Genomic DNA, 20,630 nt, shown 5'->3' with positions numbered 1-20,630 from the left:
AATCCTCCTGAGTTTCTCCGATACCCCAGCCACATATGGGATGACTATGTTGTTTCTCCTGTTATCTTTTTCTTTCTCAACCACTTTGGTTTTCTTTCTGGAGGCAGCTGCCGTTTTAACAAAGGTCCAGCTGGGGTAGCCACAAGTTGTGAGGGCGCCTCTCAGGTGCTTGCGTTCTTCCCCTTGAGCCTGTGAGCTAGTGGGTACGTTATCAGCTCTATGTTGCAGTGTTCTGATAACGCCAAGCTTGTGTTCCAAAGGGTGGTGAGAGTCGAAAAGTAGATATTGATCCGTGTGAGTGGGTTTTCTGTATACCCCTATGTGGAGGCTCCTGTCATTCTCCATATGGACGATTTCACCCAGAAAGCCCAACTATCTCAGCACAACAAGAGCAAAGAGAGACAAACCAAGAAATTTCACAATTTGCAATCCCGGGACACTGGCAAAAACACAGAAATACTCACTTGGAGGCAAAAAAATGACTTTCCAGCAAAGGAAGAAACACGAAACAGATGGGTTAAGAATTTGTCGGACAGAGATCTTTCCCACCCAGAGAAGGAGGTCTTAGCCAAGGGCTTGAACTTTGCCATGACACCAAAAGAGGTACCCGTTGTGGAGTTGATTACGGCTACGGAATCAGCTATAAAGAAAAACAACCTTAATGGAACCGAGGCTAAACAGCTAAGGTTGAAAGTGTCAGCAGCGTTGTCCCAGGCTAAGGTCCCCCCATCCAACCTCACCATTGAGGAGAGAAAAGCAGTAACGGCACTGAGCAAAGACCACAGCATCACTATCCTTCCAGCAGACAAGGGTAGATGCACAGTTGTTATCAATACAACTGATTATCAGGCAAAGATCTCTGCATTACTCAGCGACTCTAACACTTATGAAACTCTGAAACGAGACCCTACCAGCGGTTACAAAAAGAAGGTGATAGAATGTCTACAGCAACTACAAAAAGAAGGAGTCATTAGCAAACCACAGTATTACAGGCTTTACCCCCAGGACTCAACCCCCTGCTTATATGGACTCCCAAAAATCCATAAAGAAGGGGCCCCGCTCAGGCCCATTGGCAGCAGCATAAACTCGGTCACTTATAACATTGCCAAGCATGTTGCCAATATTCTGGCACCACTGGTGGGAAACACCCCACGCCACATCCAAAACTCCATGGACTTTGTGAACAAAGTCCGAGACCTAAAAATGGATCCAGATGAAACCATGGTGTCCTACGATGTGACTTCCTTGTTCACCTGTATTCCAACCATGGAGGCCTTGGCCACGGTAAGAGAGCGGCTCACACAGGACATTTCCTTACAAAACCGAACAAATCTCAAACCAGACCACATTTGCCAACTTCTGGATTTGTGCCTGAATACCACATATTTCCAGTTTAATGGCATTTTTTACAGACAGAAACACGGCTGTGCCATGGGTTCACCAGTATCCCCTATTGTGGCAAATCTGTACATGGAGGAGGTAGAGGGCAAGGCGTTGAACTCCTTTAAAGGAGTAACCCCAAGCCATTGGTTCAGATATGTGGACGACACATGGGTTAAGATCAAATCCAAAGAGGTGCAAACTTTTACTGAACATATCAACTCAGTGGACAGAAACATCAAGTTCACCAGAGAGGAAGTTAAGGACAACAGCTTGCCCTTCTTGGACTGTGACGTCCATATGGAGAATGACAGGAGCCTCCACATAGGGGTATACAGAAAACCCACTCACACGGATCAATATCTACTTTTCGACTCTCACCACCCTTTGGAACACAAGCTTGGCGTTATCAGAACACTGCAACATAGAGCTGATAACGTACCCACTAGCTCACAGGCTCAAGGGGAAGAACGCAAGCACCTGAGAGGCGCCCTCACAACTTGTGGCTACCCCAGCTGGACCTTTGTTAAAACGGCAGCTGCCTCCAGAAAGAAAACCAAAGTGGTTGAGAAAGAAAAAGATAACAGGAGAAACAACATAGTCATCCCATATGTGGCTGGGGTATCGGAGAAACTCAGGAGGATTTTCAACAAACACTGCATCCCTGTGTATTTCAAACCCGGTAACACACTCAGACAGAGACTAGTACATCCGAAGGACAGAACACCACACCACCACAAAAGCAACCTGGTTTATGCTGTCCAATGCAACGAGGAATGCAAAGATCTTTACATTGGAGAAACAAAACAACCACTGCATAAACGCATGGCCCAACACAGGAGAGCTAACTCCTCAGGCCTGGACTCGGCTGTCCACTTACACCTCAAGGAGAAAGCCCACTCCTTTGATGACAGCAATGTCCAAATCTTGGACAGAGAGGACAGATGGTTTGAAAGAGGAGTAAAAGAAGCCATCTATGTAAAAGTGGAGAAACCATCGCTAAACAGAGGAGGGGGTCTGAGACACCACTTATCTCCAATTTACAATGCCGCCCTTTCATCCCTTCCCAGGAGATTCAACAATCTAACCTCAAAGGACAACTGTTCACACATGGCCCGGGTGACCCCAACGACTGTCGTTCAGACTCAATAGAGCACTAACGAAGTCGAAACCAACTGCCCACCAACGACTGTCACTCTAACGACGGGCGTGGGCACTTGGAGCACAAAGGGTGTCAGTGACATCATCGGCCTTGTGAGAGGTTAAATACCTGGATCTCCACACCAGTTAGTTGGACCAGTCCCAGCCTGGTCAAATGCGTACATGAACTGATGAAGCCTCTTGGATGAGAGGTGAAACGTCTTCCTAGACAAACAACCAGTCCAGTTGTTTTTGACTGAAATTGCTTTGAGGATAACGATGACCTGGACGAATGAGAACATTCACAGCCTTCTATAGATGGTAATAATTATTAGCTATGTAATTAACCATACGCGTTGTTTCTAGCTATCAGTATACCATGATCCCAGCAGAGAGTATGGTGGGACTATAGGAGGCAGGGCGAGGTCTGTTGGTAGGGAGGAGGTCTGCAATCAGTGAAGGAGAAGACTGATGGAGAAAGAAAAGGAAACGAGAGAGGAGAAGAAGGATAGAGGGGTGAAGACGGGGAAGGAAGGAGAGAAGACAAGTAGAAGATCAAGGAAAAGCTCAAAACAGAAGGAAATAAAGGTAAAGCAGTAAAGGACAATATGCAAACAACATGCACAAAATGACCTGTGGCTTGTTTTAGGGAATAGAGATGACTGCTATGGTCGAACACATTGCAGAAAATGGGGACATTTCTTTACTAATCAAGAAATCCAAGCTGTACTGGCCAGAATTGTATGTGGAGTTACCTTGTTTGTGCCTTCAGCATTCTCGACAGCATGCTCGGTGCTGCCGTTGACGTTCCACCGGGCATCGTCGATGTCTGGCAGGTTGCCTGGGCCCTTCTTCCTCTTCAGCTTCGCCAGGATTGACGACTCTCTCTCTGGGAAAGGAGGCATCTCTTCTAAGACTGTGGCCTGTGAAGGGACAGAGAGAGTGAGACATGCTTTCTCTGTGTCCCAACTCTGACACCATTCAGTGTGACATGCTTCTGTTCGCTGTGCTTTTCTGTGCAATTAGTACGGAAGGGCATGTAGAGTTCATTTATACACATCCAAGAATCTATGTGTGAAATTTCATATATTTACGTGGACATTTACATGTCTTATTCGTATAAGAAAGTGACTTGGTTGAAAGCAGTAAGAACGCTAGGGCGATACTCGGCCGGTAGTCTATATCAGGTGGAAATTAAGGTTGAAGCATGTCATGTTCTTGTGAAGGAGGGAAGTGCAGTCCCTGATGTGTTGACAGCATTGGTGTTAATTTGGATGACCAGCAGCGGCAGGTGTCACAGAAAGGAGATGAGAGTATCCGAGTAGGGCCAAGGGTATTCAAAGGTATCAGTGATGGTTTAGCTAAACTAGAGACAAAGTTAAAGTAAATGGATAAAAAGATATTCAGGTAGCACGTTAGAAGTTAGACTTTAGTTCTACACCATTATATTAACAAAAAACATTTTGAAATAATCCCAAAACTGTCCGGTGACAAGATCACCAAAAAGTTTGTGGTAATACACACACCTGCAGAGCTTTGAAAGCCTGAGTGATAGACTGTAAGGTGCCATCAGTATTTTTGTCACTAACCAATATGTCAGTGCTGGCGATGCAGCTGAGCCTCAGGTACTCGATGGCTCTCTGCTGAAGCTCCACGTCAGCATTGCGGAGCTGGCTGTCTGAGCGCAGGACGTCTTGGATGGTGGCTTTGACTTCTGGAAACAAGTTAATGAACTTGATGTAGGCCGATAGCAACAGTGCCCGAGTTGGCACAGAGCACAGGTGGAACTTGGAGTGGAGAAGGTTGAACTGGACCAGAGGGCTGAAGGAGAAGACAAAGCAAAACAGTTAACTCTCCAAACATCACGCCGGCTCTAGACTTATCTTCTTGTTTTTGTTATTATAGTAAACACTGCACCGTGTTCAGTTTTAAGACAACACATTGGTGTCAGCAGCGTTTGTTTAAACGTTTGGTACACACAAATTACAAAAAGACATATTTTCTCACTTAAGCCTGCTTTTGTCTAACCATGCAGATAGTGTTGGCTTCATTAAAACTACCTCTACAGAAGAAATAGTCCTGGTGAAAACTTTGACATTTAGATCTGAGAGTAACAGGGACACTTTTAAATTAATTTTAAAATGTAATTTTCAATGCTGTGAGCAACAGAAACCTGTCAAAATAAAACCAAAACCAACTGCATGACTGAATAATGATAAAAAAAACATCCAAAACAGTGGATTGCACTACAGTATGTGGATGCTGTTCATACCTGGAGCGTGAGTCACCAGCAATTAGGTTGCCGAACTCTCCCAGGATGTAACCCCCCACCTTAACCAGGTTCTCGTGGCAGGCGGGTGCCTGCAGTGCCTATAAGTGTTCACATAGCAAGACAACATTGGGTTAGGTATAAACACTGCTATAAATATACTGATATGGAATGGAATCGGAGGTCACAAGCCCGCCAAGTCTTGTCACATTAACCCATTCAAACACACATTCAAACTGGTAACTTTCTAAAGTTACCAGCCAATCAGAATTGCTACTAGACAATTTTTTTCCGGTGAAAATTATGAGTGCCACTGAATGCATTTGATAATTTAACAGTCATTTGGCATTAGATTTTCTTTTCTCAGTTTCTTTGTCCTCTTCCCTCTATCCTCTTTCCCTGCCTCTTTCCTCTTCTCGTCCCCCAGAAGTCTGTCCCAACCACCGCCGCATTTAGTTTAATCTGAACTTTTGACTTTACTTGACTAACATTAGCTAACTCCCTCCTCTTTAGTCATTTAGTTTAATCTGAACTTTTGACTTTACTTTACTAACGTTAGCTAACTCCCTCCTCTTTAGTCATTTTGTTTAATCTGAACTTTTGACTTTACTTGACTAACATTAGCTAACTCCCTCCTCTTTAGTCATTTAGTTAATCTGAACTTTTGACTTTACTTGACTTACATTAGCTTACTCCCTCCTCTTTAGTCATTTAGTTTAATCTGAACTTTAACTTTACTTTACTAACGTTAGCTAACTACCTCCTCTTTAGTTATTTAGTTAATCTGAACTTTTTACTTTACTTGACTAATATTAGCTTACTCCCTCCTCTTTAGTCATTTAGTTTAATATGAACTTTAACTTTACTTTACTAACGTTAGCTAACTCCCTCCTCTTTAGTCATTTAGTTTAATCTGAACTTTAACTTTACTTTACTAACGTTAGCTAACTCCCTCCTCTTTAGTCATTTAGTTTAATCTGAACTTTTGACTTTACAAACGTTAGCTAACTCCCTCCTCTTTAGTCATTTAGTTTAATCTGAACTTTTGACTTTACTAACGTTAGCTAACTCCCTCCTCTTTAGTCATTTAGTTTAATCTGAACTTTTGACTTTACTTTACTAACGTTAGCTAACTCCCTCCTCTTTAGTCATTTAGTTTAATCTGAACTTTTGACTTTACTTTACTTTACTAACGTTAGCTAACTCCCTCCTCTTAAGTCATTTAGTTTAATCTGAACTTTTGACTTTACTTTACTAACATTAGCTAACTCCCTCCTCTTTAGTCATTTAGTTTAATCTGAACTTTTGACTTTACTAACGTTAGCTAACTCCCTCCTCTTTAGTCATTTAGTTTAATCTGAACTTTTGACTTTACTTTACTAACATTAGCTAACTCCCTCCTCTTTAGTCATTTAGTTTAATCTGAACTTTTGACTTTACTTTACTAACATTAGCTAACTCCCTCCTCTTTAGTCATTTAGTTTAATCTGAACTTTTGACTTTACTAACGTTAGCTAACTCCCTCCTCTTTAGTCATTTAGTTTAATCTGAACTTTTGACTTTACTTTACTTTACTAACGTTAGCTAACTCCCTCCTCTTTAGTCATTTAGTTTAATCTGAACTTTTGACTTTACTTTACTTTACTAACGTTAGCTAACTCCCTCCTCTTAAGTCATTTAGTTTAATCTGAACTTTTGACTTTACTTTACTAACATTAGCTAACTCCCTCCTCTTTAGTCATTTAGTTTAATCTGAACTTTTGACTTTACTAACGTTAGCTAACTCCCTCCTCTTTAGTCATTTAGTTTAATCTGAACTTTTGACTTTACTTTACTAACATTAGCTAACTCCCTCCTCTTTAGTCATTTAGTTTAATCTGAACTTTTGACTTTACTTTACTAACATTAGCTAACTCCCTCCTCTTTAGTCATTTAGTTTAATCTGAACTTTTGACTTTACTAACGTTAGCTAACTCCCTCCTCTTAAGTCATTTAGTTTAATCTGAACTTTTGACTTTACTTTACTTTACTAACGTTAGCTAACTCCCTCCTCTTTAGTCATTTAGTTTAATCTGAACTTTTGACTTTACTAACGTTAGCTAACTCCCTCCTCTTTAGTCATTTAGTTTAATCTGAACATTTGACTTTACTTCACTAACGTTAGCCAACTCCCTCCTCTTTCAGTCTATTTTTCTGCTTCGGCTCCGTTTGTTTTTCTTGTTACTTGTGTTTTCTGTTGGACGCGCTATTCGTTGTCATGGTTTCTCACGCTGGTTTCACTGTAAACTGCGCACAGCCAATGGACGTATGAAACGCCATCATAGCATTACGGCACAGCGCTCATGGTAAATTTATTGAAGTACCGCAACAGGGATAAATGACCGAGAACAGAGCCTTGTATAATTCTACATCACCGGCCAAACTGGCTAGTGAGTTATTATTAACACCCGCCAAAATGAATTTTTACCTGCATTTGGTAGGTTGGCAGGTGAACCCTGAATGTAACCTATTGAAGCCAATTCCCAATTAACCCACATTTAACCCTCTTGGTGCCCACATGAACAAGTTTGGTGAGAAAAGTGGCCTTGTAACATTAAAGAGGCAGATGCTGTGGGTGCACACTGGCAGTCATGCTGGTTTGTGATGGTGTAAATAATCATGCCCACCTCAAAGACGGTCTTGGCTGCATAGCCTTGGACTTCATCTCGGTTTATGACGATCTGGATGACACGATACCACACCTCCTCACTGACATAGTCCCCGGCCATGCGGATGAGGTTGAGAATAGTATCCACGTACCAGGTATAGTCCACAGCATATTTTTCTGCCAGGATGGCCACCTTGAGCACCTGAGGAAGAAAAGCCACTGGCTGAGGGTGAGAGATGCACACAGAGGAACTAAACAGCGAACAGACATGTACTGATGACCCACTATCTCCTCTCTGATCGAGTAGTCGGCGTTCTCCAGGTAGCTTAGCATCTCTGCCACAATCTGCTTGGCGTTGCTGCGGTCACACATTGCATAGAGCAGATCCACAGCCCGCTGGCGAACACTCACATCGCGTTCCGTCTGTTTAGAAAACAATCAACAGATTATATGACAAATGTTTCTGGCAGGTTTTATCAGCTATAGCAAATTGGGGTGTATTATGCCGTTAACGGAAATTAATAGAATCTTGTATGGAATAAGGGTGAGCTGATGGTGCCATGGACACACAAACATTTCCATTGAGATATAGATTTATGGTACCAATAATACATCTGTATGGAGTAGGTGTGGAGATCAATTTTGCCGTAAGGTCAGAAGAGCATGTTCACAAAAATAGCTTGAAAAACCTTTTGGATCATTAGTGTCACATACAACCACATTGTTGATTGTGAATTATCACAAAAATCGATAAATGTATCACAACTTTATATGGAACAATTGATTTAATGTGAAACTGTTACGGCAGAGCAATCTGGGAAAATAATTAATACAATGGAACAGGTGTATCATTAGACCTGGGCTTTCGGGGCTATAGCCCCAGATCTCTGTGCTGTCAAATAAAAAAAACGATGATGAAGCCCAGTATAGTAGACTTTTATGTGGCTGCAGCCACAGATGAAACATTCTGGCAGTAAAAACTGCAAAAAAATCTGATGTATCCACACTAACAAGAAATATAGGGATAGGGACACATGATGAAGGACTAACCTTTAGAGCGTTGATCACAGTATCTATATGCGTCTTTACTGCCTCGTGAGAAAACTCGGAGCTGGCCAGTGTGCACATGCTCTCCAGAGCCAAATAACGGAGATTAGTTTCCCTGTGCTGCAGAAACTGGCCTAGCTGGTTGCAGGCTCGTACCAACAGGGTGGGCTCACTGAGGGACGAGATACAACAACGAGCTTCAGTGTCCAAATGCCAACACACATTTAAACATTCAAAAACTCACAGATGCTACAGCCCAGGAATGTGAACTATTGACAGCTGGGTTTATTGACATTGATGTGAAGTTTAACGATGAGCTAAATATTCTGTTCTTGGTGTTTAAAGCAGTGTTACAGTCCAGTGCCAATAGATAGACTGACAACAATCATATAATACAACATGCTGGAAACAAATCCTTTTGCAGTGACCAAACTGTTTATTCTCATCTAGAACACACCTTTGCGATTCCATGATATTCCAGGAATTCACTGACCAGCAGAAAGCTCGGCACAGTGAATATGACCAACCTGTCATGGTGGATGATGAGGGAAATGGCTTCAAAGAGAACGGCATTCTTTGCATTGGAGTGCTGGACCTTCTTGGACTTGGGTGGCTCCTGGGCTTTGTTGAGGATGGTCTCCAGACACTCTGTGAGACGACTTCGCAGCGCTGCATCCTCTGCAAAAAAAAAAGACATGTTTAAAGAGATATTTTGTAGATTTTAATCCACACCTGTGTCATTGTGGGCACTGTGTTCAGATGAACGGTGTTTGGCTTGGGTCCATAGTGGAAGTCCCAGAGTAATTGAGCCGACTAGGGCTGCATAATATATCAAAAATATACCTTCAGCGCGATACTAACATGTGGAATATACATGTCACAAAACGCTGATCAAACCGCGATAAATGGTATAGTTCCATATATCATGTATTAGGACACAGCATGTAGAAGCGACATTGTGACTAAGGAGGTCAGCAGAATTTGCTAAGTCTTAGCAAAGTCTGCTGGACAAGTCACTTAGGGTCTGCTCAAACTGTCCTCCCGGACCACGACCCGGACTTTAGGGTACTTGTCCCCCCTCCCTCTCCCCCCGCGCCCCAGCCCCGTTTGTACTCACACTGCCTGGGCCTCGGCCAATGCTTCTTGCTGTCCATACGCCATCAAGCCGTAACACGTCACACGCATTGATCGCGTGTGTGTGGCTTTGTTTACAAATCTTTCCATAGACCTCGGAGTTTTTGTGCGTCTTGTCCGACTGTTTTTGAATATTTTCATCCGACCAAATCTGCAGTAAACACTCCACCTCCGCACCACACCAACGTGAACCTTTCACCACCATTGTTGTTGTTGTTGTTAAATGTCCGCGCATGGTCCGTCCTTCTATTTACATGTCCGAACAGGCGGACATAACGCTACTGCCGTAGGGCTCGTGCTCGTACACGTGCGCACGCTCGTGCTCGTACATGTGCAAACGGCTCCGCTAAAGCCCACCTCTTTCAAGCGGGCTGTGGACGGTCCGCTGGCCGCAGTTGAGCGCGGAGCGGGTGCACTCACATAGCTTAAAGGTACTAGGCTTTAGCTGAAAAAACGGTTTTGGCCGCGGCCAAAAGGACAGTGTGATCACGCCCTCAGAGACTGTCAGCTGGTTGAAAAGGCAGTTTTGGACAGAGGCTCAATGAGCGTATGTGAGAGAGAGAGAGAGAGAGAGACAGGAGAGAGAGAGAGGGTCAAAGCCAGCAATACAATAAATAAGGAGAGGGAGCGCCATGATCCAGAACAAAGCAGTGAATCAGGGAAATAAAACTGTAATCTCTCGGTTTCATCACAACTAGAAATGCAGCTGTAGCGAGTATCTCAGTGTCTCTGTCCTCATTTATGTTTTAGAATGCTACAAATTATATTCAGCTACGAAAAAAAGCCTGAAAAGTCGGAGGTTAGAATGGAAGTACGGAGAGGTGTTGCTATGGAGATGATACACTGTCTCGCCTTGCCTTACTGGTGTGAACTGGCAGGTTTCAGAACGTCGCAGACCTGCCCATTGCACGTAGCTTCAACCCGTCTTGTCATAAATCTTTGGTTTGAACTGGGCTTAAGAAGAGAAGATCATTATCAAACTAATGTCTGTGTTAAATACAAAGGAGAAGTCAAAATGTGTTAAGCCTAGCTTAACATAAAGACTGGAGGAAGTGGTTAAATAGTGACTCTAACTAGGGATAATCAGGGGTCATCAATTCCTAGATTCCTCGATTGATATTGATCTTTTCATCTCACTCTCAGAAATAAAAAATAAAATACAATTCCCAAAATGTTGAATAATACCTTTAATTGTAGGTTCAGGAGAAATGTTATCAGTAGGGATGGGCATTTTAAGGAGAAATACTATTCAATATTCACTGGGAACTATTCAACCATTCTTTGAAGATCATCCTAGAAAAAGAGCCGAACTGATCGTGCCTCACACATTTTACCAGCACCTGGTAGTAACGCACCAGGTAGTGGTGAGAACGAGGGGGAAATGATTTAGTAATAGTAGCATCTGGAATTATGCTTCTCGGGATCAGAAAACACCAGACTGTACTGTACCGTACCGGGTGGAGGGTAGCACTGTAGCAGGCGCAGCAATTTGACAGACAACCATGGTGCAGCAACAAAGTAGTATGTGTAGTCCTGTAGGTCGATGGAGGCCGAAGTCACAATCTGGACAAGCAAGAACAAGAGAACACATCAGTACAGGGGGATATCAGATTTGACCTTTGACCTCAGTGAGATGAAGTTACTGAAAGACACCCACCCTACTGAGCCTGGCCACAGCCAGTGAGATGGATGTTTTGAAGTCCTCGGGACTCTTCTGGGCTAGAGTGGTAATAAGGCTGGCGGCTGCTGTGACCACTCCCTGACAACAGGCAGACACATCTTTATACAAAAATTACACACCATTTTTTTTCTTGCAATAGCTATAGACTGTATTTAGATTATGTATTTTTTTTTCTTGCAATAGCTATAGACTGTATTTAGATTATGTCATCCTGTTTCATCATCCTGGGGAAATATGTTTCAGGTTCATGGGAATATCATTGAGCTGACGGTTTTGGCCAAAGCGATTTCCAAGTGCATTCAACAATTATGGTACAAACCAGAAGAGCTAGTGTGGTAGCTTCAAATAAGCCGATCTACAGAGTGCAACAATAAGTGCTTTTTTTTAGATTAGGTTATGCCAGTGAGCTGGCATAACAAAACAGACGATGCATCTCAAATCCATATTCCATACTAATTCTGATGTACTACATACTAATCATCATAGCATACTGGTTTAGCACTCAGTATACCAAAAAATCCACACTTTACCATTATCAAAACTAACAAAAAATGATACAAGAGATGCAACATTTTTCCAGCTGTGAGCAACTCCCATCTCCTTTGTGCATTACATTGTGGGACAATAGTGTGCATCAACAGCAGGCTCAAAATGTGGCCATATTTAGTGTGCATACGGCCTGCTTTGAGTATACTTTACTTTGTCAGTTCCCTTGTGTGAACACTAGGACTGTAACTGTTTGTGTATTCGTGCCAAAGCATCACAGTGCAAGGTCTGGGTCCAGTGCACGTTTACCTTTACGCTGTAAGAAGCGCGTATTGAGAGATTAAAATAGGCCTAGATGCGACCATCACCCGAACGACGAAAAAGCAACATACATTTTGTATTTGTAATTTCATAGTCTACGGGATGCATTTCAGTTTTATAGCCTGAGACCTGTTTCCTTTTGGGAAATAGTTCAGTATTTGTACAGTGCATTACAGAAGAGTTTGAATAGTTAGTTATTTTATCATTTAAATAGTTTACCAAAATGACCAGTGGGCAAAATGTTACCTCAGTTCCCAGCAAGAGGATTGTGGCTGTCTGTTCAAAATAAGTGCTTAGAAAGGTATCCTAATGCATTTCTTTTTTTTTTGCCGTACCGACCTCACACCGAACCATGACTCCTAAACCTGGGTATTAACCGAACGGTCTGTGTATTGTTACACCCGGAGTGAACACACTACACATACATAACTTGCTTAGACTCAGCATGTAATACAGTATGGAACAGGGATTACACGGAATACAGTCTTACCAGGTGCTGATCATTAAGCAGATGGACCACTCGTGCTGTCCATTCCCCCATGGGCACCAGGTCAGGAGACGTCCTGTTGAGCCGCAGCAGACATAGTGCTGCACTCTGTTTCACGCTGTCCATTGTGTCCCTGATGGAGGCAAAGACAAAACAACTTCAGTCATCATAAGCCAATACATACATAATATACAGTCCAAATGTTCACTGGCACAATTCCACTTAAAAGTTAGAATCCTTAAAAGGTTCTGTAATGTTAATCGTATCAACTACTGGGCCAAATATACAGTAAGATACGATAGTGAGGGAGAAAAAAAAACAGACTAGGACCAGACAACTGATTTAGATTTAAATATGTACGTTATATCCTGTGACCTTTCATAAATATGACTTTGTAAGACATTTTATGGCCTTACATTTAAAAAATCTACTTCAAGACTTTTTAAGGATTCATGAATACCCTGCTCTGATATGACAATAGGGCTGGTAAGTCCCTCCCCTGTAAAACGGCTTCCAATAGACCCCATGGGACCTCAGACCCCGACAAATTTACATTGGTGTCTATTGAAATGGAACAGTTATTTTCTAGTCCCAGTCATTATCTGTCCTGATTACACAGACATCAGGTCCGCCGTCAATGATCGCACTCGTGGTCCTACACGTGTGTGCGCTCGTGCCCGTACATGTGCATCCGTGCTTTACTGAAGTTCACCTATCTCAACCGTGCAGCAGCCGTGCCTGGGCGCGGTACAGTTGTACTCACACTGGTCAAACCAACTAGACTTTAGCCGTGAAGCGTGCTTGGGCGCGGTACAGATGGACAGTGTGAGTGCGCCCTTAAATTCTGTGCAGGAATGGGAGATTGCACCACTTACAATGAAAATCCCATCAGTATATAAGATGCAATTACAGAATCTAAATACAGTCTATAGCTATTGCAGGAAAAAAAATACATAATCTAAATACAGTCTATAGCTATTGCAGGGAAAAAAATGACATAATCTAAATACAGTCTATAGCTATTGCAGGGAAAAAAATACATAATCTTAATACAGTCTATAGTTATTGCAAGAAAAAAAATGACATAATCTAAATACAGTCTATAGCTATTGCAAGAAAAAAAATGACATAATCTAAATACAGTCTTTAGCTATTGCAGGAAAAAAAAATACAGAATCTAAATACAGTCTATAGCTATTGCAGGAAAAAAAAATACAGAATCTTAATACAGTCTATAGCTATTGCAAGAAAAAAATGACATAATCTAAATACAGTCTATAGCTATTGCAGGAAAAAAATGACATAATCTAAATACAGTCTATAGCTATTGCAGGAAAAAAAAATGACATAATCTAAATACAGTCTATAGCTATTGCAGGAAAAAAAAATGACATAATCTAAATACAGTCTATAGTTATTGCAAGAAAAAAAATGACATAATCTAAATACAGTCTTTAGCTATTGCAGGAAAAAAAATACAGAATCTAAATACAGTCTATAGCTATTGCAGGAAAAAAAAATACAGAATCTTAATACAGTCTATAGCTATTGCAAGAAAAAAATGACATAATCTAAATACAGTCTATAGCTATTGCAGGAAAAAAATGACATAATCTAAATACAGTCTATAGTTATTGCAAGAAAAAAAATACATAATCTAAATACAGTCTTTAGCTATTGCAGGAAAAAAAATGACATAATCTAAATACAGTCTATAGTTATTGCAAGAAAAAAAATGACATAATCTAAATACAGTCTATAGCTATTGCAAGAAAAAAAAATACATAATCTAAATACAGTCTTTAGTTATTGCAGGAAAAAAAATACAATCTAAATACAGTCTATAGCTATTGCAGGAAAAAAAAATACAGAATCTAAATACAGTCTATAGCTATTGCAGGGAAAAAAATACATAATCTTAATACAGTCTATAGCTATTGCAGGAAAAAAAATTACAATCTAAATACAGTCTATAGCTATTGCAGGGAAAAAAATACATAATCTAAATACAGTCTTTAGTTATTGCAGGAAAAAAATGACATAATCTAAATACAGTCTATAGCTATTGCAAGAAAAAAAAATACAGAATCTAAATACAGTCTATAGCTATTGCAGGGAAAAAAATGACATAATCTAAATACAGTCCATAGCTATTGCAGGAAAAATGCTGACCGCAGAAATCAGGTCTGAAATAATGGAATCTTAACAACTATAACTTCAGTAAAAGCTTAATATTTGAATGGTCCGGTGTGTAATTAGCAGTTTAAATATGCATTGGTGTTTATGTACAAACCCTGCCACCAAGATGCTGGGAATTTGAGAAGCAAAAGCTTCAGCCATTTCTCTGCTGCCCACATTCGCAATGCAGTGCAGGGCCAAGTTCATGAAGGTCGGGTTGCGGCTGGCGAGGTCATTCTTAATACCGTTGTTTATTAGACGGATCAGATCACTGTTAGAGTTCACCAGCACTGAGATGAACAAGTAACCCTGAAAGGGGACATGAGAAAGATGTTTTTAGTGCAATTCCACCATATAATGGAGAATAAATATATGGAAGTGATTTGTCTACCCCTTAGTCCCCACCCCTTCATACATGACAACTTTAGACACTGGATGAACATGAGGACAGACTTACAATTTGTTTCTCCGTGTACTTGTTGGAGCTGAGCAGGTTGACAGCCTCCATGTGTCCAAAGTCGATATCATGGCCCAGAAGAAAGATAAAGAGCAGCTTGCAGACATACTTTTTTTTACTGTAGCCGTCTAGAGCCTTGTCTCCTATCCACACACGTGCAAAGACACACACACATCCACACCCACACACGCATATATGGGTTTGAATGTCTACATGAAGTCACAAACACAGGAATTTCAATGGTCTGGGCACACTGGATATTCAGTCCTTTATACCCTACCATTTTTACAAATCAGAGGGTAATGGAGGAAAAGGCAGTAAGACTCAAATTTGAACGCCTACTTTAGGCACCTGTGATTTGCACACATGAAGTAGTCAAAGATAAACAGTGTGCGTCTTGATCATAGTTCAGTTATAAAATTGTAGTGCATCACAGCAGTACAGAATGTTGTACCAGCCACTGTTTAAAGGCGGCGTCTATGTCTTTAGCTGTTAGCCAGGTAGCGAGCCGGAAAGTTGAACGTGCCTCTTTTCTTCCCCCTAATAAGGTTTGTAAAGTTACTGATGTGATTCTAGTGTTTCAAAAAGCTCCGTACTCCGTATTTTACTTTGGCTAATAAAAGAAGGTTTAAAATAGGATTGCTTCATATGTGGAAAATGATTAGGGATTGGTAAATTGGGTTATCATTCTTCCAGGCAAATAGACAAAACAAATATAAAAATTTTAAATGATTAAATTGTTATTAAATTGACATGCGTTTTTATTCTTGTGATCACGTTTGTGAATTCCTGGAAGGACCGGACTATGGTTGTGTTTTGTCAGCCTGTTATTCTTAGTTCTGTTGTTTTGAAATATGCCCAGGATGCATCTCGTCAGAGACTACATTAGCTGTGGAGGCAGTCACACTTTGTAATAATATCGGACCCCTGTACTACACTCCAAACTTCAGTTATGCAGAAGCATAACAAAAGCATAACAGAAGCTCTACTTAACTCTTGCCCTGCGGCACAACGCACAAACAAACAGTAAAAGGCTCAGTGTGCTTGAAACTATGTGCTTGATGGATTGTAGAATAATATCTGAAACCTCCGCCCCCCCCCCAAACCTTTCTGGTGTTGGATTTGGTATGGCTGGGGCTGACCATTTTTAGAACTTTCATAATATTTTCAAAAGGCACATGGGATTAACGATATTTGGTCAAACCTTGGCATTAGGCTGGGGAGGGAGCGGACATAGAGAATACGTTAGAATGAACATGGACCAGAATGCTGGGCAGAGGAGGCAGCTTCATTCCGGAGCAAACTAATTATAGGCTGCGCTGAACAGGTGGCAGGAGAGACAACACCACACAAACATATTCACAGTGAGGTGTGTGAACATTTAACTGTGAAGACACAGCGACGGGAATACAAAAAAACTATAAAGAAAACAGAAAAGTGGCAGCGCTGAGACAGTCTCCAGATGAGTTAGCAAAGCGGATTCAACAGCAGCAGGCACACTTGTGTCATACAGGGTAAAGGATTTGATTCCCATCAAAATACAAACCAGGTGCTACGAATCAGTCTGGGGGGAATAAGAACCTGTCGCCCTGTGGCACTCCATGTCTCACACACTGATGTTTAGTACGATTTTTCAGGATTGTTCACCTACCTTTAAATTTGGAACGAATATTGGCCAGCTCTTTATTTATCCTCTTAATCTCTGCCTCTTTGCTTTTACCTGCAAACAGATCAAGATATGTTGCATGTTACATAGTGCTGTGGTAACTTTGAATGAATAATACATACTCGTTTCTCCATGTTTACACACTGCTTTGCTCCTTTTTAACCTGCTGAGTGGAAGGAACTCCACTTGCTGTGTTCACCATAATGAAAGAATGTGTAAGTGGTATGTACGATGGACTGTGGAGCTCCATGATACAGAAACATATTAGCTTCACTCTGCCACTTCATTGGGTACACCCTAATTGTACTGGGTAGGACCCCCTCTTTCCCCCAGAACAGCCTGAATTCTCCGTCTCATGGATTCAAAAACGTGTCAAAAACATTCATTACAGACTCTGGTCCATGTTGACATGAAAGCATCACGCAGTTTGCCCCAACGCACATCTCAGTTAGAAAGAAAAAAAACACTGCTTTTCCTGTGATTACGACATCTGCATCTTGCAATTATATGATCAGTAGATTGAAGATTTTTATCTCATAAAAAGTTCAGAACTATGGAGTAAGTATGAAAATAACATCTCATAATAACAAGTAAAGGATCTCCGATTATGTATGTCGGCGTAAGAACTGAGGTTGTGGGCTGTAGCTTCAGTGGGGCCCTTTCAGGAAAAGGATTTTAAAAAAAAGAAGAACTTAACAACTCGGTGTTGAGGAAACAGACTGTGGTGAGCAGATCCAAAGAATGTTCTTCATGCACCGACCTCTTCCACACAGATGCTGAGTCAGCATTGAGTATTCATGAACACCTCTGGTGACGCTACACTGTAGCCACTGCACTGGAATAAAACAGCTATTGAAAGAGTTTGGGCCCCGGGTGAACTTGCTGACAGGTGCTGACAGAACACACCGAAGAGCAAAACTTCTGCTGGAAACTGAAACGACTGTGAAATGAGCTGGGACTGGGGCCTGACGAGACCATCGGCAGTGGCGTGATCGGCAGTGGCGTGATCGGCAGTGGCGTGATCGGCAGTGGCGTGATCGGCAGTGGCGTGATCGGCAGCGGCGTGATCGGCAGCGGCGTGATCGGCAGCGGCGTGATCGGCAGCGGCGTGATCGGCAGCGGCGTGATCGGCAGTGGGGGATAAAGGTGGTCAGGGGCCCCTAGGCTACTGTTTGTTTGGGCCCCCCACATTATTAATCCTGCTTTATCAGAAGAAAAAAACCTACTAACAGAGGAAGAGTTTGCAACTTTGAAAAATACTGTCATTTTAGGAATTTTCTTCAATAGATCTTGGTCCCGTTGTTCTTTCAGCCGCTGTGCTTTTCTTTTTCCTGCTCCACTATCACATTTCCTTTCTGACATTTTGCCTCTGTACTGTCTGGTAACAGTGACGTATTGTATGTTTGACAACAAAACTGACCTTCTGAACCCGGGTGGCCCTGCTCTCCCACAGGGTAAAAAAAACGGCTGCTTGAGCGACTCATATGCAAATTATGGGCGTTTCCGAGAGATAGACCGGCCTCATTCGGAGAATTCCAGCCTAATGAAAACGAAGCTATGGCCTAAGCAAGGTTGACATACGGTAAACATGTCATTCATATTGGTCAGTGGCATCAACATCTTCTGAATCCTCAAACCAAGGAAGAAATCAAAGCCAATGTAACCTCTATCTCGTAACTTCTATCCATCATCCTATTCTCTCAGGTGGTGATGACGTTCATAGATACACCTTTAATCATTTTTCCACAACTGTCAGGTAATGATGTTATAATGATAATAAAATAATAATGCTTTTTCTTAATTACAGCATTATTAATCACAAGTACTGGATGCGACAGTCAACTCAAAACTCCCTCCTTTGGGTGCATTGAGCTTCCATACGGTTCCTACACCAAGTCTGTGGGTTAACAGTGCTTGGAAATACTTTGGAAATGTTAGCAACTTCTTTTCAACGGTTCCGCCCTCTAGAAAAACACTTGAACGGCAGTGGATGCGGGGTCAGCCTGTGAAACTGACAGCCAGCTCCTCATCATCTGGCTGGGCGGAACACTTTAGCCCAGAAACCATGGCAACAACACAGCTGTTCATGGTTTATATTCGTGACCTGGGATATTCCTCGCACAAACGTACATGAACGTAAAATGTTTAAATGTTGCTAAGGGATAATTCACTAGGTTTCTGTCAGGAAACGCGAAAACTAGAAAGTTTGACTTAGCTACAGATGAATAAAGGTGTCAGTTTGTCCCCAGTGAGCCGTTGGGTCCACGCCCTTAGACGTCACGTTAGCAGCTGGAAGCTAGCGGCTAACGTTAATGAGCTCGTGTAAACTAGCCAGCTGAATGGTCTAAAGCGACTTTGATACTTTTAAGTTACTACAAGTGTGTGTGAAGGGCAAGGGGGAAGCCTGACATGTTCTGGCAACACCCGCCAGACAGCTAACGAACGTTACAGCAGCTAGCGTGTCCCTAGCCCGAGCCGTAAGAGTGTGTGAACGTGATAAACAAACTCACAGTTCCTGATGTCTGAGATGAACACGGCCAGGCCACGCATCCCGTCCCCTTTAGAGACCGCAGGCATTCTCCTCACTTCCTGTTTACGCGACAACGTTTCTTCTGTATTTCAAAAAGCCTGACTATAAAGAGTAACTTTGTTTCAAAGTTTGCTAACCAGCTAGCAGCTGCTGCCCGTACCATACAGGGATCCCCGAGATGTGACGGCGGCAGGAACCAGACGAGCTGCGGCTGCGTTCACTTACTCTTAGGGCTGCGTCCCATACATATGGAGTTTAACAACACCCTGGATGAGAAGAATACTACATATTCTTATATTATATAATATATTGTTTATTAATATATACTATTACTAGCTACATAGTTAAAGGTTGAATATGTAGAATATTTATTAAAAGCTATATTTGAAAAAAAAAACCCAAGGGGCGTTTTGAGGGGTACAGAATGAAAGTATTGCTTTTCCATAAAAAAATATATTCTGAATTTAAAAGATTAAAAAAAACTGACAGGTTTGATAATGCCTTTCTGTCCCGTTCTGTTTTCATTGTAGCAGACAATAGCATTGGGTGTTGCTGGTTGCCAGGGTTGTCTGTTGTTGGGTGCAGCTACTGTAGGCTGGCACTGGGTGAAATGGAGTTTGCCAATCCTGCAGCTGCTTCGGAGCCTCAGTGAAGGGGGCGTTATTTGTCCCAGCAGCTGAGTGAGCGGAGACGGGCAACAACCAGAGTCAATATAGGCCGAGCATTCACTCCATGGACTGAGAGAAAGGAGAGAAACGCCATTCAAACGCACGCCCACATGGCTACGCTGCTCCTTGATCACTAACATCACTTTCATCTTTACTTAGCTGGAACGGCTAAAGCTAACGGCTAACAGTAACTGTCATTCAAACTCCTCTAATACTTGTTTTTATGGTGTGATTTGCTGGAGGGGATGGGTTCAAACCGGCTCAAACAGACTCCGGTCACCTGTAGGATACTGGGCCGGGTCTGACCAACCTGGCAACCCGTCTCCTGGAGTTATTTTTTGTTGTTGCGACTACGATCTTGAGACACTAGATGGTGGTGTTCTGCTCATTCTCCATATTTAATCTTTAATGTTAATGGCAATAGAAGAGAATGCCATGTTGTTCAGTATGATTCAGAACATTTATTTGATTTAGACATTTACAGTAGATTTTTCAAATACTGTGAGTCGTGCAGTTTCTTTTTCCCCATAGATAGAGTT

At 41.9% G+C, this 20,630-nt stretch overlaps 1 protein-coding gene across 2 annotated transcripts in view; it reads right to left on the bottom strand.

The window, feature by feature from the left end:
- Window positions 1-19,578, bottom strand: part of LOC310945050 (AP-2 complex subunit alpha-2) — a 33,196-nt gene extending 13,618 nt beyond the window's left edge. Inside the window, exons 1-15 of one of the 2 annotated variants that reach the window (XM_083910991.1) lie at window positions 19,404-19,578; window positions 16,879-16,947; window positions 15,228-15,370; window positions 14,886-15,079; window positions 12,596-12,725; window positions 11,275-11,376; window positions 11,072-11,180; window positions 9,011-9,161; window positions 8,487-8,655; window positions 7,722-7,859; window positions 7,456-7,638; window positions 4,793-4,890; window positions 4,110-4,341; window positions 3,276-3,443; window positions 2,899-2,988 (exon numbers count right to left, since the gene is read on the bottom strand). In XM_083910991.1, coding sequence (XP_083767117.1) covers window positions 2,899-2,988; window positions 3,276-3,443; window positions 4,110-4,341; window positions 4,793-4,890; window positions 7,456-7,638; window positions 7,722-7,859; window positions 8,487-8,655; window positions 9,011-9,161; window positions 11,072-11,180; window positions 11,275-11,376; window positions 12,596-12,725; window positions 14,886-15,079; window positions 15,228-15,370; window positions 16,879-16,947; window positions 19,404-19,470 — 2,043 coding nt within the window. In that variant the 5' untranslated portion in view covers window positions 19,471-19,578. The remainder of the gene's footprint in view (window positions 1-2,898; window positions 2,989-3,275; window positions 3,444-4,109; window positions 4,342-4,792; window positions 4,891-7,455; window positions 7,639-7,721; window positions 7,860-8,486; window positions 8,656-9,010; window positions 9,162-11,071; window positions 11,181-11,274; window positions 11,377-12,595; window positions 12,726-14,885; window positions 15,080-15,227; window positions 15,371-16,878; window positions 16,948-19,403) is intronic. The other variant, XM_083910992.1, reaches the window with a different exon arrangement.
- Between the last annotated feature and the right edge of the window lie 1,052 nt (window positions 19,579-20,630).

Source organism: Echiichthys vipera, assembly GCF_963691815.1.
Source record: "Echiichthys vipera genome assembly, chromosome: 1".
Classification (NCBI taxonomy): Eukaryota; Metazoa; Chordata; class Actinopteri; order Perciformes; family Trachinidae; genus Echiichthys; species Echiichthys vipera.
This window is presented reverse-complemented; position numbering and strand designations above follow the sequence as displayed.